The sequence below is a fragment of the Oryzias latipes genome, chromosome 16, assembly GCF_002234675.1.
Source record: "Oryzias latipes chromosome 16, ASM223467v1".
Lineage (NCBI taxonomy): Eukaryota > Metazoa > Chordata > Actinopteri > Beloniformes > Adrianichthyidae > Oryzias > Oryzias latipes.
In genome coordinates this window covers 30,577,755-30,596,105 of record NC_019874.2, presented here as the reverse complement: position 1 = coordinate 30,596,105, position 18,351 = coordinate 30,577,755, and the positions used below count along the sequence as shown (strand labels likewise).

Sequence of the window (18,351 nt, the reverse complement as noted above, 5' to 3'; positions counted from 1 at the left end):
TCACGGCTATATAACGTTCCTGCTGTCTCTCAACCATTTAGAGAAGATTTTCTTCATTCTCACCACATCTTTGTCCCTCTTGCGTTTTCCGTTTTGAGCCCCAGATTGTTTTTTCTTTTGCCTTTCCATTTAAAGCGCGCTGACATCCGATGATCACACAATTCAAATACAAACACGTTCGCTCTGTGTTCAAGGCCCGAGTATCTGTTACAACGTGCTTCTGTTACTCATCATGATCATATCCTGTAAATATATGTCCACAAACAGCTGGGAAATCAAAAAGTACGGACTTTAAATAATTTTCACCACTTCAGTTTGGCGCCCCCTTTGGCCGGTGCCCCTATGCGACCCATGTGCTGCATACCCACTTTTTGTGCCCGTGAATGAACCACACAAACACGTAAAACTTGAATTAAATAAGTAATATCATTACTAAATGCTAAAAAAAAAAGAAGTTTCTGTTTCATATCCAACATTTGAAAGTCATCAGATTAAAATAACATTTGGGGTAAAACTTTGAGTTGGGCATTTCTGATTTTTACGGATTTTGTTCTTTGTGCGTTTTTTCTTTTATAATAATTACGGTATTTTATAAGCAAAGATTCAGACAGTCGAAGGTCTTAAAGAAGAATTCATGCTCATAAGTTAGATAAAATAGTTTTTCTCCCACAGAACACTGATAAGTGTTTCAATAAAACCCATTTTCTTTCATCCTCTCTGCTTTTTAAAAGAAATCCCATTGGAGATTCCCAACACAACTGTGTGAACTCACAGAAAGACAGTCTTTTAGTAGCTCCCCAATTTGTCAGTATGGATTTATTTAAAAGGCAAACACACAGGATAAACTAAAAGGATGACATTTCTTTGCCACCCCTCTTTTAGGACGCCACACAGCTCCCCTCTTTTGTCAAAAATGCTTCACAAACGGGTCCATAAAACCTCCCTGGTGAATGCTGCATACAGTAGGTGCTGCTCCCCCCACCCCCCCTGGTCTCCCACCTCCCCTGCTCCATGACTAAGTGATTTAGCCGTTTCTGGTGGGGGCCAGCCCTCATTTACAATGCAGCCCCCGCTAAAGAATTCTCATTTTCAGTGTGGTTTACACAGACGGTGCCCGTCCCGGCGTTTAAGCGCGGTAAGCACGGCTCTCGGGGGCCGTTTGGGCATCGACACGGAGCAAAGAAAGAGGAGGCCAGTCTGTAAATGTGCAGGGGGGGGGCTTTCTGACCCCCCTCTCCTAGTCTGTTCCGGCAGCTGAGCTCCTTTCTGAAGGAAACAATCTGGAGGGTCTTGTCGGGGTGCCGAGCAGCTGCTGTTTTCTGGGCAGCGTCTTTCATGGACCACAGGCCCGCCCTCCCACTCTCCTCCTCTTCCTCCCCACCGACCCAGAGCTTCTCTAATTCCTCATCCTCTCCCCCCCCAAAAGCAGAAAAAAAAAAAAGAGAAAGCTCCTCGCCCCTTTGGGAGCCAGAACAGACGGTCATTTCTGACGAGGCTTTCGTGAGGTATGTGATCTTCTCAAACATTAAATAGCATTTAAAACACAACCGACACATTTTCACACATTGGCACCTGTAAATCACACCTCTACGACACACGCAGGTGAACGCTTGATGACTACAAACCCAGATTCCTGATTCGGAGGCTGATTACACAGCAGAGCCTCACATTTGTCCTGAGTGACTTTGATTAGTAGAGCAGCGAGTTAAGATTTGCTCCCTTTCTGCCTTTAATTCGGTTAGTGGCCCTCTCCTCCTCCTCCTCCTCCTCCACTCTTACTTCATGACATTCATTAGATTATTACTGAGCAGCATCTCCATTCACTTCCAGAGGAGGACTCTGCTGACGCTCAGCTGTCGGTGTGGCAGCAGCGGCGGCAGCGGCAGGGGGGGCAGCGGTGAGGGCAGCTGCCCCCTGGCTCCGGGCTGGTGCTCGGCCTCCATCAGCTGCTGTCTGAAGGCACCAGGTTCCCCGTGGTGTCCAGCTGCATGCATTTGCAGGTGCAGGCCGACACCGGGCACTCTGTGTGGTCTCTGAAACAGACACGCGGAGGTCAGAGTGAGCTGTAGGAATGGCGTCTGAAGCGTCTCGTCCTGAACGACGGCGTGGATGTGTTGTGGTTTCACACAGACACCTGCATGTGCTGCTCTGTGAGGGAACATTTCTGGAGCCGTTTGCGCTGCAGGCGTTTGCAGTTGGAAAAGCTCAATGCTTATAAACATCCAAACTGGAATTTAAAGTCCCACTCCGATCAGCATCAGATGTATTTTCAAAGCGTTCCCCGTGGTCTTTAAATTATCATCATGTCATTTTTACCCAAAAATCTAAATAAACCTGTGTTGTTTTTTGGACAGTTTTTGCAGGAATTAATCAGCCTTCCTCCATTTCCCCCTCATGCCTTTGTTTCCACTCTTTCCTGCTAGCTTACAGCCCCTCACACCCCCACCCTAACATTATCAGTGCAACAGAAATGGCAGCAGTATCAGATCCATCCAGCTGCACAGTTCAGATCCAGATTCCAGCTCAGACCAGGAAAACAAAGACGTTCATGGATGCATCAGAATGGAGCGGAGCAGGAAGCTTGTGACCCGCCAACCTAAGCCACAACTCAAACGGCATGTTTTCATCTGCTCCTGATTCCCAACGATTTGAGAAAAGAAAAACTCAGAAATGCAGTTTTAATGTGTTCTTCATCATTAGTAAAACATTAAAAAAAAAAACATTAAAAAAGACAATTTTCATCGGAGTGGGTCTTTAATGTGTTTTTAAACCTTGGGTTAATTTTATGCATCTTGGGGAGGAAGTTGGGACAGCTGAAGTAACAGGACCGGGCGGTGGGGATGTTGGATCAGTCTGAGAGTGAAAGAGATTTAAAGGTTTGAGTGAGGCTGAAAAAAGTAATGGGGGTCTATCAAGGTGCTTTCACACTGGCTTGTTTGGTCCACAAAGTCTGTTCATCTGACCTGGGGTGTCAGATGAATGATGATGATTTTGAGCAACTTGATTGACATGTAACTTATGTATTTGAAGCACAGGCAAAGGTTTACTGATGTGAACATCTGTGCACAAATATCACGTCAGATTTGAACGGGTTGATTGAAATAAACATCAGATCAGCTTCCATGCAAATAAAATCTAACCGAAGAGGTGAAAAAGCTTTGGGCTCCGATTGTAGCGTTGACTGTATATGACAACTGGACTGAGTTGCCCCTCCCCCCTGGCGTTCCAAACAGGAAGTGGCTCCAATCAGCCAAAATCCCATAGATCCCTATGGAGAAATAAACACCTATAATTTAGTAATTCTTTTGGTCAAAATAGCCAATATTGCTCGGATATCTTTTTTTTGATAATATGTATTCTGTAGGCGGAGCTTGTTGGCGCCCACGTTCGACGTTCAAAACGTTTGACAGATTTCGTGTGGCCTGCTTTTAAGCAGTAGGGGTGTGGCCTTCCACCAAACTCAGAGTGTCAAGAGGGGTTTCCATAGAAACCTCGACTCAGACAAATCACTGGTTCAAAGCATGGCAGCTTATGTCTCATGAAAAAATGGCGGCTAAATTGGCTGTAGCCAGATGTTTGGGGGGGTTTGAGGGACTATAAGCTAGTGGAAGAGCGCATAATCAGAGAGCTCTCCGAGCCAAGACCTGCCCCCCCCCAACTCAAAACAAATTTCAAGATGAACTCCTGCCGCTCTGCAGAAACTATGTCCTGGAAAACGTTTTTATATTTTGGCTAAAAACGGCATAATTTTTATGAAAAGACACTGGGATGCTTTGAAAACAGATCAGAAGATGATCAGAGAGGAACCTTAAATAAGGGGCAGAAAAGATTATTTTTAGTCACAGAAAATTAATGAAAATGAAAAACTTGGTGGAGTTGTACCTGTGATAAAGAGATTATCGTTGCTGATTTTAGTGGGTTTTATATGATGGCAATAAAGAATTGAATCTGATCTAATCTAATCTAATGCACATTACACAACCAACAAGGTGAAGAATCCTGTTGACTTTAACAAACCCATGAAACTCGAGGATAGAGCTTCACATCTGTTTTCTGTAGAAAAGGGAAGATCTGACTGTGAATCTCTCAGAATGAGGATTACAGTTGTTGTACCAGCTTTGTGTAACGCGTGGAGTCAAGGCGACGGCAGCATTATCTCCAGCAAACACAACCGTTTCGTGAGCAGATGGCGGAGCGGCGTTTGGATCCCATGGCGTTCCTACCTGAACCAGCTGAGCATGTGGCCGGCGTGGCCACCGTGCCGACAGTTGTGACACCAGGTGAACCAGTTGTTGAACTTGGCGAGTTTGTTCTCCCTCGTCAAATCTGCTTTCTCTTCTGACTTTCCGGCTCCTGAAGAGAAGAACGAGGCTTTAGTTTGCAGAGTAACGGTGGATCAGGAGACTTTTCCAGAAAAGCTGCATGACAGAGAGACGCAGAGGAGGTGCTATGGTGATGCGGGCCGGTGTAGGTACCAAAACTGTTCAGCCTGCAGTAAGTGATGATGTCACACTATTTGATTGGCTGTTCGTTGGTCCGATGACGTGTAAGATAGTGATTGATCCGGCCAAATTACGGTACAACTGTCGTAAACAAACAAAGCACTGACATAGAGCGAGATGATCTTCTAAACAGGCTTTTATTATTGTTATGATTATTACTAAGTGCATTTTCGCTTATAGTTTTTTCAATCTGTGCAGGCAGTGCTTTATTATAGGCAGAATGGAGCCAGAAGGGTTAGGATTAGGTTCATGCGTGCTAACAACATTTAGCTATGGATGAACTTATACTGGAATAACCACCAGCCTTTATTTTGTCTGGACCCGACTGGAAACACAAATTCACATGATTGTTTGCACGGTTTCTCAGGACTATTCATTTAAAAGCCGCCTCCTCTGCTTGGAGATACAAATCTCCCGGGAGACACGGTTCTCCTGAGTGCGGCAGCTCGCTCCAGCAGGCAAGAATGGCTACGAGTCCGGCTGCTCGGCTCGGCTCATTCTAACAAAAAATGTCTCTACAAATACTAATGTCGGACACACTTATGAGGGAAAAGAACTACAGGTTATGAAAGGAAACGTCAAATGAAAATATGTAGCAACCGAGCAGATCTCGACGCTACGTTGTTGGGTTACAGTCCTGTGACAGTTTTGGTACCTTCACCCGTCTCTGCTTCACATCCCCACCTGGACAGTTGGAAACCGGCGTGCCCATGTTCATGAGGCAGAGGGCGCAGCGGGGCAGAGGTTTCCTGCACCCGGGGCAGCTGGTGACTTTGGACTTGGTGGGCGAGCCGCTGACCCCGTACTGGCTGAAGCCCCGGCCTTGATGGGGCAAGGCGGAGCAGCTGTAGGAGATGGACTTCCCGCAGAAGTTGCAGCTCACGAACACCTGCCAGGAGCAAACAAAGGTCGGCTGATAAGATCCAAACCAAACAAGCTCACCAGATGTCTGCATGTTTAAAGACACAGATTAAGCTGCAACAAGCACAACACACAGTTCTGGAATGAGTCTTTTTACAGCAGCAAATACTGCTAATGAAGCATAAAAAGTGGAACAAATGTTGGTCTTCTTAAGAAATGAACAGAAGTCAAGTGTATTCACAGTCTGGGGAGAAGTCCTTGAATTTGTGAGGCCTTGCAGAACCACATTTCATGTTTGGACAAACAGTTTTATCGTCGTTTTAGGCATGACACAACAACTGCTCAAAACCTGTTTGTAACATTATCGTTCCTGCAGATTCGACGTGGACAACACTTGCAAAAGAGCAAAACTCTCAAGTAACAGAAGTTTTAGTGAAAATGATAAATGCCTGAAGAGAGGAGCTTGAACTTTTTACTTTTTTAATTTTACTTAGAAACACGAGAGACAAAAGCACAGAGATGTTGTCTTTCTATGCTGATGAAGTTATTTTATTTCAAAAGGTGAATGTTAAAAACAAAAACTTACATAAATCTATGATTAGGGTCAATGCCATGCAAAACAATGTAACCCAGCAGAAAAGATTTCTAAAAATCCTTATAAGGCCATAAAACTTATTCAAGAACAGCTAAAGTGGATTCTTCTGCTAAAATAAAATGATATCTTGTTAAAGTGAATTTGGAAATAAAAAAGTAGCTGAAGAAAACCTGAACAGAGATAAATGATGTGAATTTCACATCCTACATGTTTATTTGTGTTTTCTAAAATGCTGAAAACGCTAAACTACATGCTGATAATGAAAGAAAGCAAGAATACGGAACACAAAAGTAGCTTTAGAACAAACAAAAATGCTTCAAAAGCAAGAAAAAAATTGTTCTAAAAGTCCAAAAGCAAAAGAATCCGAATGCTTCGACATCATGGAGTGTGTGGTTTGACACCCTTAAAAGTAATTAAGAAGAGAAGGAGGACTCCATCCCATAATAGTGGATCACCTGTGCGAGGGGCTTGGAGCTGGGGTCCAGCTTTCCTCTGAGGATGTCAAACTCGGCCCGTTTGTGCCAGAACCTCCAGGCGTCCAGCAGGTTGCGGTAGTTTTCGATCCAGCACTGGACTCTGGGATCCTTTAACACCTCGCCTGGGGAACCCTGGGAGGACAGGCCGTTAATGGCTTCCATTCAGCTTTGAGCGTGAAGGCGGCCCCGCCCTGAAGGCGCTCAAGGGGCTTCATCAGCTTTCATTCATTCTACACAAGGGCGCTCTGACGGGAGCTTCCAGCGTTTTTCAGCAAAAAGCAACTGGTCCAAACACAATCCCGTCTGGAGGAACTTCCTCTGTCGGGGAACGATCGCTTCACCGCTTTCTGACAAGAAAACGGTTGGGCGCGAAAAACTAGGACTGTAAAAATCAGACGTGGACCGTCTTGTATGGTCAAACAGACTGAACAGTCATCAAAGCAAACTGGAAACTGCAGACAGTTGTTGGCGTTTCCATTACTGACTGGGATAAACCAATGCCTGTTCATAACAATGGAGGCATCCTCCACTGGTTGGAAATCAGCTGGTTTTCAGCGTTTGCACTCGTCCCTCTTCAGTGAACCATCAACCAAATCAGAGGACTGGACTGAGTGAGATGGGGTGACATCATCCAACCAAACGAAGCCAACTCAGTCGCCATTTTACCTCAAAAAGGACGCCGCCATGTTAGGGCCAGACGGCATCAGTAAGGCAGTAATTGGACTCGACACTCTGAGCTTGTTGGGAGCACCTACTTTTATTCAGGCGTCTGATTGGCCAGTTTATCTTGAAGAACTTGATTTACAGAAAAATATCATGGATTATCAAGAAGAGGTTAATATAAAGGTATCAGATCCAGAATGGTTCTTCTGACCAATAGAATGAGTAACAGCTGTTTATCTCTCTGTAGAAGTCTGTTGGATTTACTTCTTGGAGCTACTTCCTGTTTGGAAGGCCAGGGGGGAGGGGTTACTCAGTCCAGTTCTCATATACAGTCAATGCACTGAATGCAGGATTTTTTTTTTAAATTATCAAAAAGGAAGAAAAAAAACAACAACTGGGTAATTTTCAAACAGAGATTTGGACGCTTACCTGAAGACTGAAAGAAACGGCTTCACAGAAGAATTTATCTGGAAACCAAAGATGTTAAAAGAAAAGGGCTTTTTGGAACCAAACTTTTCCTTCTTTGTTTTTTAAGGATTTACGTTGAAGTGAATCGGGATAGTAATGCTCGTGTGATGAGCCCTCCCTGTGGTCACACGAGGAACTGACACGGTTCCATAAATGAGCCAAAAGTAGAATAAACTTTGTGCATTTTAGTTAAAAAACAGTAATGATTAATAAAACTGGAAACATCTCACTAACTGCTCTCTGAATTCACTGGCGATTCTTTCAGTCACATCAGCTGTTTACAAAAATGTAGGAATGACACGACCCCCCCCCCCCTAATTATTATAGTTTTCAACAATGAGGTTGAAAAATGTTTTTGGTTTAAAACAAACATAAGAGTTATGACATACATGAAATAAATTCTTGGAACGTATCCATTAGTGGATTTTGTCTCTACAGGTTTGAGCTCAAATCTTAGTAAGTAAAAAATGACATTTACTTCCTGCAATTAAATTTTTTTTAGACAGTTTCAGGATCATTGTGCAAATATCTTGTAATATAATAAAAATGTCTGTGAAAAAGAGGCTGGAGTTATACTAAAAAAACAACATTTCTAAATATGGTAAAAAAAATACTCAAAAGGCCCAGACTACTAAGGGTTAAAGTGTGAAACCAGCACTTCCTGTTTGAGTTTACAGGAATATTCTGAAGTTAAACTGAATTTTTCTTCTTTTTTTCTGTGTGCAATAAAGCAGAATTTATCCCCATCTCAGTAAACTGAACACGATTACATATTTTTGGCGTTTTTCCTTTTTTCTCAATAAAACAATCAAAGATCAGCTGAACTAGTTCGATGGAGCTATAAGGAAAAAAATGGTTTTATTGAGCTTTTTTTTCCCTCGGACTAACCTTCAACATGCAGAAGCTGGCAGTCTGGACGTCTCCAGTGATGTCCACATAGCTCTCCATCAGATCCACCCCGTCTTTAGTCAACCCCGTAAGGAGAAGGCCCTCCAGGTTTCCTGCGTCCTTCATCTCAGCGGTCAGCTTCTCAATGTATCGCGGAAGCTGCAGGGATTCACCGGACAGAGAGCGTTTTCCAGAACGTGAAGCACGGATGCTCGACAGCGAGACCGTCTGCGGCGTGAACTCACCTGAGCGTCGCTGAGGAACATGCAGGCGAAGGCGACTCTGTCTCTCACAGCAATGCTGCTCTCGTACTGACACAGAACGGCAAAAGCGTGTCCGGAGGGACGGAGAGGAAAACGATGTCACCAAACAATCGAGAAAGCCAAATGACAAGAGAATGTATGTAAGGATCAATACCAGCACGGCATCGTAGGCCCCGGGCTCGCTGGTGAGGAAGGCAAACATGATGCAGAGGTAGGGGTTCTTCAGCTGCAGCCTCAGGGAGCTGCACATCTCCCTCCACAGGGACGCCTTCTCATCCGTGTAGCCCGACAGAGCCATGGCAACCACGTTCAGGTTCAGGTCACCTGCAGGTGAAGAACTCAACTTAGGTCTGCTGCAAAAACAACTCAAAATGAGGGAAAATGAAGCATTTAAAAGAAATAAAAGCTCTCGAGTTGTCATTTTTATTCACCGTTTTGTATTTGCAAACCAAAAGCGATGAAGAATCTCCAAACGTAGATCCAGTCTTTGGATTTTGAGGAACCTTTCCGGTTTCTGCTGACATCATATTATCTTCAAACACCCTTTTAGTCTGAGCTTCAAAGTTTTCCTCATTAATGTTTTGTTCAATTTTGCAAATTTGATTACAAAACTTAAATAAAACCAGACCAGAATGAGCAGACTCCACCCCTTTTTCCCACGCTCACCACACAAAGAAAAACGCCTTGAACTTATTTCTAAAGGTGCCACATTCCATTAAAAGAACCACTCTGCAATAAATGTACTTTTATTTTGATAAACAGATTGTATCAGCTATAAAAATGACAAAAATACCATTGAGAGATGGACTGAGCTACTTCACATCCCAAACAGGAAGTGGCTCCAAGAAGCCAAAATAAGAGAAATAAACAGCTGTTCCTCCGTCATTCCATTGGTCAGAAGACCCATTCTGGATCCGACACCTTTTTTTTAACGTCTTCTTAATAATCCTTTGTTTTCCGTGATATTTTTGCTGTAGTTACTCAAGTTCAAAACTGGCCAATCAGACGCCTCAATAAAAGTAGGTGGAGCCTGCTGGCCCCCAAGTCCAACATTTGGGGTGTGGTCTTCAAAAAAGGTCACTCCTGCTTGGAGAGAGTGGTCACCATAGAAACTCAGATGACGTCTGGCTCCAACATGGCGGCGTCCGTATAGCGAAGAAATGGCAACTTCATTTCATTTGATACAGTCAGCGGAAAAGACCCATAATGTGCACAGATAACCATCAGCTCTGGACAAGCAGAGAAAGTTATGGTTGCTATGAAGCGGAAGTTCCAACATTTTGAAAGAAGTGGTGGTTCTGTGTAAAAGCTAGGAGGGGGCGGAGTCTCGAGTGATGGCTGCTTCCAATTTTTTCCAGCTTTCGTTCTTCTGCTGTTCAAGAACCAGCCTGTAAAACAGTCAGTCGGGTAAGACTAGACTGAGTCTGCAAACGTTAAAAAACAGGAAGTGGGACGGGTGGCTGGATTATCTGATTCTGTTGAGGGTTTCCCTTCAGCAGCTGCTCCAGTTGTGGCCACAGTCTGTCGGTAAACAGTCATGAAAGCCTTTGTGTGGCCAGGTGGAACCACAGCAGCTGACACCGTTTATTTAGAGTCACTTCCTCAGCAGAGCTGACAGAACATTACATTTGACCACAGCGTACGATTGAAAACTGGGATTTTGAGTACCGTTTTACGACAATTAAGAGCTTTTTTTGAAGGAGAAAAACGCTACAGAACGCCTCACGAGTCATGCTGAGAAATAGGAAAATCCCAAAACCCGTCCATCCATGTCCTCCACCCACTGTGTCCCTTTTGGGGTCACATGGTTGCTGGAGCCTATCCCAGCTGCCGTCTGGTTAAGGTGGGGCGGACCCTGGACAGGGTCGCCAATCCGCTGCAGCGCCCAAACATTCACGTTTTTGGGACCGTGGGAGAGAACCGGAGCGAGCAGAACATGCCCACTCCACACAGAAAGGACCCAGCTGGGACGGAACCATCCCACCGTGAGGCGGGGGCGCTAACCACTACACCACTAGGGACAAACCCACCAAGAAAAACGGATCCACCAGGCGTTCGGACTTCAAGTTTTAGAGCAATGGCAGGTTTCAAAAATGCTTCAAGATCCACTTTACCTGAAGGCAAAAGATCCTTTATTGTATAGATGTTCACTCTGATGTTTTTCTGCAAACACGCAGATATAGATCAGAATGAACCGTACAGAGACATTTAAACCACTTCCTGGTTGTAATCTGGGCCAAGGAGGTCATTATTATTTAAACTGGAGAATATTGAACATGACATCATCTCCATAAATTGGTTTTCTTAGCGTTTCCTTCCACTAAGGTGGGAAACGTGCAGACTCACCCGGAGCAGGTTTGCTTTGTTTAAATCAACACATCATGTGGCGGCAACGTTGCAGAACGAAAAGGTGGACACGCCTTATGGAATGAATGCGGCCGTCAGTCACGCCGACTTTTCTAAGCCAACACCAGGAGCTTCGCCTCCTCCTAACCTCCTGCTGGGTCATTTCTTCTCACAACAACATTTACTAAATGGTTATTTGAAGATTAAATTCTAATCTGGATTACATTGATATTCAAAGAAGGAATATTAGTGGTGCTGAACTCTGATTACTTTTGGATTTTGTGCTTTTTCTTTGACTCAATATTGAGTTAAGTAGAATTTTTTTTTTTTTGCATAGTTGCTGAAAAATTCATTGTAAAAATTTTTTTAAAACGCATTTCAGTTGTTAGCCTTCAAAAGAGACAAAGAGACCTTTTCGAGTTCAACCCTGACCGGAAAACCGATCAAACGAATCCTTGGATGTTCAAAAACTCCCAGAAGCCCCCCCCCCGCTCACCTCTGTCCGTCATGGCTCCCCTGTTGAGGATCTGGATGGCCCGGCGGATGTCCAGGTTGAACAGAGCGATGGCGGCGGCTCGCTCCCACTCCTGTTCCTGCTCCAGGGAGCGCAGGAAGGTCTCCACGTCGATGTCGGACCCGCGGCTCACCCAGCCGCAGAGCCGCAGGGCCAGGCTGCGCTCCTCGCTGTGGTACCGCGGCACATCGGTCTGCCGCTCCGAGCCGATCCAGCACCTGCGGCTCTCCGTTGTGCCTTCAGGCAGCAGAAACGGGAACGGTGACGGATCTGGAAACACTCTGCTTGGCCAACCTGCTGACCTCCTTACCTGAGCTGCTCTTCACGATGTTCTTGATCCCAGAATAGAGAGACTGCTTGTTTCCCGGCAGTTTCAGCTCCGCGTCTTCGGCGCTCTGCTTCATATGTGACGCTTGCATAGGAAACTCTTCGCATTCAAGTTCACTTCACTTCATATTAGAGGTTAAAAACCAGGATGAGGATCTTACTAACTTATTGGAACTGTGACAAATGAGCGAGCTTCTCTGCTTTTATTTGAATCTGCAGATGGTTTCAGACCTGCTGCTGCTGCCGAAGGGAGTCCTTCCTCTTTACAGTCGCCTCATGCAATTTCAGCATAAAGACTCAGAGGATGAAATGTTTCAGCTTCCAAACATTTGAACAGAAATGTAATAACTTTCCCTGAAATAAACAAACACGGGGATGTTTATTTACCGTCTGCTTCATGAACTGAGACGACGGAAATCATCTGACCTATTTATTTATGGAATAACTGAGGAAAACAGCAGACGCACATGTCTGTAGGCGTTTATAGGTCAGATGGGTCTCTCAGGAAGTGTATCACTAACTATCTAAATCTGATTAGAAACATATACATATATGTCTGTTTTTTATTGCTTGAAACAAACTAATTCCTGCCCTCCCTCCAGATAATTGAAAGGCTGCCCTCTGTTGGCAGATCTGTGAAGTGCTACGAGGATTATTCCACTCGGGTGTGGGGGGGTGTTACCCACTGAAGGATATAAAACAGGTCGTACCACAAGGACTTGAGCTGAGGGTCGTTGCCTCCGGCCAGCAGGTGGTTCCTCCAGACCTGCACCGTGTCGTGTCCGTACCTGGACTGGGCCCGCTGCCTCATCTTGGTGGCGATGTCCTTCTCGGCGGCACGCTCCGCCCCCTCCGCCGACTCCTCCATGCAGTCGTACAGGTGCCGCCCGCACGCCCACATGAGCGAAGAGGTGGAGCTCCATGCCAGGGAGATGCGCTCGAACACCGTGAAGTCGGTCATGGCGCGGTTGGCGGCGGAGACCACCACCATGCGGTTCTGGGAGGAGGGGTGCCAGGCGAAGCTGCCGATCTGGCTCTCTCCGGGTTTGACGCTACGCTCGATGATGGTGGGCTCCGTCTCGTCGCCGATGGGCGTGGGGGTGTGCTGCATGTCGTACAGGCGGATGATGTTGCTGTCCCGGGTTAAGGTGGCCAGCAGGCCGGTGCGAGTGGGACACCAAGCCACCTGGGGAGGGGGGCAGAACCCTGAATAATGCCTGAAACCAGGTTAAAGTGCAAACCGCAGACAGAGGCGGCGGCGGCGTACCTTTGTGAGCGGCTTGGGCTGCTCGGTGAGCGTGAGAACCGGCTTTTCAAACTTCCTCAGGTCCCAAATGGCTACCTGGCCCTCAAAAAAGGACGCCACGCGGTCGTGGAAGTGCGGGTCAACGGCCACGCCCTGGATGGCCTTGGTGTTGACGAAGGTCTTCTGGCTGGTGTTTCGGAGGTCGAATATGGCCAGGTTCCGGTGCATGCCCGCCAGCAGCAGCTTGGGGTCCCGGAGCAGCCAGCAGAGCGACAAGCAGGCGTCGTTCTGGCCGATCTCATACAGGGGCTTGGTCACCGTGGTGCCAGAGTCCAAATCCATCGGCGGGAGGCGGCTCTTCTCTGCAGCGACGCCGGTCTCCGCGGCAAACTTACTGCTGATGTCCCAGATCAGGACGGAGAAGTCGGCCCGGTGCTTGTCCAGCCCCGCGGCCAGCAGGTTGCTGTCCACCGGGTTCCAGGCCAAAGTGTTGCACTGACGGGCGTGTTTGGGCACGAACTCCTTCCCCACCAGCTCCTTGCAGGCGGCGTTGTGGCTCTGACCCAAACTGGTGAGCACGACTCTGCCGTTGGCTTGACCCACAGCCAGCAGACACTCGGGCTCCTGCTTGGGGTACCAGGCCACACATTTCATGTAGGGGGTGTCGGAGTTGATGGCCAGCAGCGTGGCGGCGGTTTCCTCCGACAGGGGCAGCGAGCCGGGCTTCGTCTCGGCGCTGCAAACAGGCCCGATCCGGTACAGGCCCAGCTCGGAGTCACAGATGACGTAGCGGTCCGGGTGGTGCGGCGACCACAGGATGTCCGGCTTTGAGCCGCTCATGGTGCAGCTAGAAGACTCGTCTGTTCTCCCCAACCTGAAAAACGACAGAAGGTTTTACCTCCACGAACGCAAACGCCACCGACCAGAAACCAAAGTGATGGATTCCACCACGAAAACTGGACAGAGGAGGGATGGTCCGAAAATGAGAGATGTACTCGTTCAAAACGCCGCAGATGGGCGGCGAATTCAGGACTGTGCGTTTAAAAAAAAAATACTACTTGAATGTCAAAGTGAAATAACCAAATAAGTAAATAAATAAACCTTAATAGACAGATATAAAATGGTAACTGTCAATAAATACATTAAAATAAATAAATAAGTAAAACATAAATAAAACTGACCTAAAAAAGGAAACTGTTAAAAACCTGAACAGTCTCTGCAGCCCTGAGGCATGCTGGGAGTTTGTTCCACAAACCCATAATAACTGAATGAGGCCTCGCCGTGTGTTTCAGTTCTAACTTTTGGGGAATCCAAAAGGCCTGAATCAGAGGACCTCAGGGTCCACCAGGACTCATCCGTCTGAAGGCCCGAGACCATAAAAACATTTAGAAACGTCTACGCTGTAAAATCCCATAATCAAGTATTTTAGTTGAGTTTCAGGCTTAAATCTCTTTTGACACTTGATGGAAGACAAAACTCACTAACTTCTCAGTAACAACCTGTTAAAAGTCAATAAATCTTCAGTCCATTGATCTTTAAAACTTTTCTTTTTCTGAAATACAAATAGATTTTTAACTCCTACATCATATTTTAAGCAGAAGTTTTATTTGTGATGATCTCATTTAAAAGAGATTAACCTGCTTGATTTGGGGAAACTGTGACACACAACATTTTTAAAGACAAAGTTGTCTTAGTGTGCGATTCTAGTCTTAATTTAGGACGATCACGGTCTAGAAATGAGGATTAATGAAAGGCGTTTAACAACGATCCGATTCTCTGACGTAAAACGGATCCAGGTCGTCTTTAAAACTTCCAGCAGTAAGAAATTCCTGCTACTGAACAGTTCTCCAGATTCTTTGGATTTCTTCAAGTGTGAATGAAATCTGTGTCCAAACCAACCAGTAAACTAGAATGAATGTCAAATCCATTCACATGTTAGTTTCCTAAAGTTCACCACTGTTGTTTTTCCACATCCAAAGAATCCAAAGGGAACATTCTTAGAACATTCTAGACACTGGATGGTCACATGACTTTATTCAAAGTCTGTCCACACATTGAATGATCCGTGTTATTGACGTCACGTGTGTTTTCCACTGTTTTTACCTTAAAGTCAAATAAACCTACTTCCTCTCAATCTAAATGGTATTTTCCAATGTTGATTACAGGTCGATTTATCTCAATTTTAATGTAGTTTAGGTTGAATCGATTAACAAATTGTCTCAGACAGATCAATTGGTTTGGACAAGTTGATTAATGATTACACCTCTAAGAGTTGAATGGGTTATATTTAATTGGGTTATTAAGTGTATAAATGTACCTACTTTAAGGATAGTAAAAAAAAAAACTTTCAGGTCTCTTTAAGACATAATATTTCCAATTTCCAGACCAAGAAGCCTAAATATGAGTGCATGACAGATTGTATTTTGTCTTAAAAGAGAAAATCATTGCAGCTTATTTTCAGAAATCTTCCCAAATACGTTTCAGTGGCAGATTCTTTTCACTTAAAGCAAAACAAAACTTATATTCTAGATTTTTCCTGTGAATTTCAAGGAAAATTCACGTCATGCTTTCATAAAAACCTTGAATAAATGTGAAGTCAGGTTACAAACATCAAACCCTGTTTGTCCTAAAATCCATTTAAGGTTCCAATCTAATCTGTTTGACGTTTTAATCACAGAAGGAGAGACTTTCAGGAGCAAAGGAACATTTAAAAAACCAGGATGGTTTTTATTTCACAAGCAGAAAAAACGCGTTTCTAGCTCATGGTTCCGTATAATAAAACACACATTTTATCTTATGTGAGAAATTCACTCCAAACGTGCGAATTCCTCTAGTTATATGTCATTACTTTAAAACTAATATCAAACCAAACAACTTCTGTCATTTATTTTGTTTAAAAAAGTCGCAGTAAACTACGAACAAAATGCGTTTTAGAATTGTTCACTCAAAAATCAGAAAGTTTGTTGACATGCTAATCTCACCAAGCTAATGCTAATGTTAACAGATCCAACGGAAAGGTTTTTATTTTGTTATTAAATCTAAATCTCCGACATATTTCATAGGAAATGATTCTCTAAGGACGCAGACGGTACTTACTCTCAGCAGGTTTAAACACACGAACGAGGTTCGGCTGGAAAACCACATGTCGCACACTCACAACTTTGGAGGAGCACAAGGATGTTGTGTGTTACACCAAAATATGTCCGTGTAGCAACAGCTGTCGGCGGTGTAACATTCCACTACGGGTTGCTGGACATAGAAACTACCACTAGAGGGCGCAGGAGTCACAGAAACGAAAGATAAGAACTCAGGAGACAAATCACAATTACTTTAAAACATAAATAGAAGCAGATTTATAATCTTAGTCTCCGTGGACGCAAAAAAAATAAAGTAAATATTTAAAAGCAAATGCATAATAATGAACTAAAATTAACATAAAAAGTTAAAATTAAAAATAAGTTATAAAAGAAAATATTTTTACAATTCCAATAAATATCCAGGGTTTCTAGAGAGAGGAGAGAGTGATGAGAAATCTGGATGAAGGAAGTGATGAAGTTTGGAGTTCAGGACAGGAATGCAGGAGGACAGATGGTGGAGGACCGTGCTAAAAGATTGGGAGCTTCTCCCAGAAGACCCAGCAGCTCCAGCTAAAGACATCATGGAGACTCGTTTCATCTGGAATGAGGAACGCAGATGAGGAGACTGTGCTGGAATGAGGAGAGTTCAGGAGTTTGTGAGGAGAAAAAGGTTAGCAGAAGTTGTGCAGGACATCCACAAGATGTTCTGTAGGACAGTGGAGCTGAAGGTGGAGGTCTGAACACATCGAGGAGGAGGAGGAACAGGGATGATGTTGGTAAAAGGATGGAGCTGCCAGAAGGGAAGAAGGTGGATGGATATAAAGAGTGAGGAGGATGCATTTGAGAGGATGAGATGGTGCTAGATGATTTGATTTGATGATTTTGTGACGCTCTGTCACATCTGCAGACAAACTAACAGTGAAGACTTATGAAAAGACATGGTGGAGGTGCTTCAGGGCTGCTTTTAGCCTCAGGGTCTGCTTTTATGGTTCTCCAGGAATTGCCAAAGACGGGTGACCTCCTTCAGATCATCATCTGTGTTTGATGTTTGAGTCGTTTTCATCTCTGAAGGCTCCAAATTGAAGAAACTACCCTGGGAGTGTCTGCAAAGATCCCATAAAACGAGCTGCTGGAGCTCCATCAAATATTAACAGAGTTTCAATGATTCCTTTATTATCTCCTCAAGCAACAGAAATACTGTCCCACAATGCTTTGCAGCTGCAGCTCCAGTTCTCATCCATGTGAAGAACAAAAGGCTGAACGGGAGCAGCTTCTGCAGCATCTCAGACACCTTCTCCCTCAGTTATGGGTTCAAGAACGTCGACTCTAAAGTAAAAAAAATAAAGGAAAGATCATTTATGTATTTAAAAAGTAAAAAACCCACAGAAATCTGATGAAAAGCGTCTCTCACATGAAGGATTTCTAGTGATAAAGACAAGAAAATACCACAAGTCTTCCAAAAACCAATAACCTTAATATCAATTTAGGCAGCAGGTTAAACAAAAAAATGACGATAACGATTAAAATCCTTGATTGTTTAGGGTGGATTCGTTTAAATCAAAGCCAAAACTCAACATTTCACATTATTTTGTTTTTATTCTGATGTTTTGACCATTTTCTCCCAGGAAATTGTTTTATTTTTAGTGAATTTTTAGATTTCTATAGACACAATATGATTATTTTGTTTCTGTTTTATTTATATCTTTTAAGTTTCATTTTGCCAGAATTCTTGCTTTTAAACAAATTTTACTCTTTTCTTGTAGTTTCGGGCCAAAACTTCAAACTCCAATCTTACATCTGTGACTTTTGATCTTTTATTTTTCATTTTATTTTACAACAAACCTCTTATTCTAGAGTTTGGACTGCTTCATGGAAAAAAAAAGTTCCTTCAAAGTGTCTTTATTGAGGTCAATCTGATATTTTTGGTATTTAAAGTTTGATTTTCAGAATCTTATTGGAATTTTGTTTCTCTAAAATATGTTTTTTCCTCCTGACACAGTTCTGAAATGATCTGCTTTGACAGTTTTTGACGTTCGACAAACTTTGGTCCTCAGAAGATGTGAAAGTCTGAACGCAGAACGTTCATCTATAAAGTCATTTTGATGATTTATTTAGAATCTGAGAG

The 18,351-nt window shown here is 44.1% G+C and overlaps 1 protein-coding gene across 2 annotated transcripts; it reads right to left on the bottom strand.

The window, feature by feature from the left end:
• Positions 1–790: 790 nt before the first annotated feature.
• On the bottom strand, positions 791–16,376 carry mios (meiosis regulator for oocyte development). Of its 2 annotated transcripts, XM_004078526.4 has the most exons (12): positions 16,246–16,375; positions 13,171–14,023; positions 12,600–13,089; positions 11,887–11,982; positions 11,559–11,813; positions 8,871–9,040; positions 8,699–8,764; positions 8,454–8,612; positions 6,414–6,566; positions 5,187–5,391; positions 4,224–4,353; positions 791–2,033 (listed from the first exon to the last, which is right to left on the bottom strand). In XM_004078526.4, the coding sequence occupies exons 2-12, from the start codon at positions 13,987–13,989 to the stop codon at positions 1,943–1,945; spliced, it is 2,634 nt and encodes an 877-aa protein (XP_004078574.1). In that variant the 5' UTR covers positions 13,990–14,023; positions 16,246–16,375; the 3' UTR covers positions 791–1,942. The 2 variants fall into 2 exon arrangements, with proteins under 2 accessions (XP_004078574.1, XP_020566145.1); XM_020710486.2 differs by lacking the exon at positions 6,414–6,566 and having other exon boundaries at positions 16,246–16,376.
• Positions 16,377–18,351: the final 1,975 nt, after the last annotated feature.

Coding starts and splice junctions, on each gene's coding strand:
- mios (XM_004078526.4), bottom strand. CDS start 13,989: ATGAGCGGCTCAAAGCCGGACATCCTGTGGTCGCCGCACCACCCGGAC. Junction 11,814..11,886: donor CATCGTGAAGAGCAGCTCAG/GTAAGGAGGTCA, acceptor TGCTGCCTGAAG/GCACAACGGAGAGCCGCAGG. Junction 5,392..6,413: donor GCTCCAAGCCCCTCGCACAG/GTGATCCACTAT, acceptor TGCTCCTGGCAG/GTGTTCGTGAGCTGCAACTT.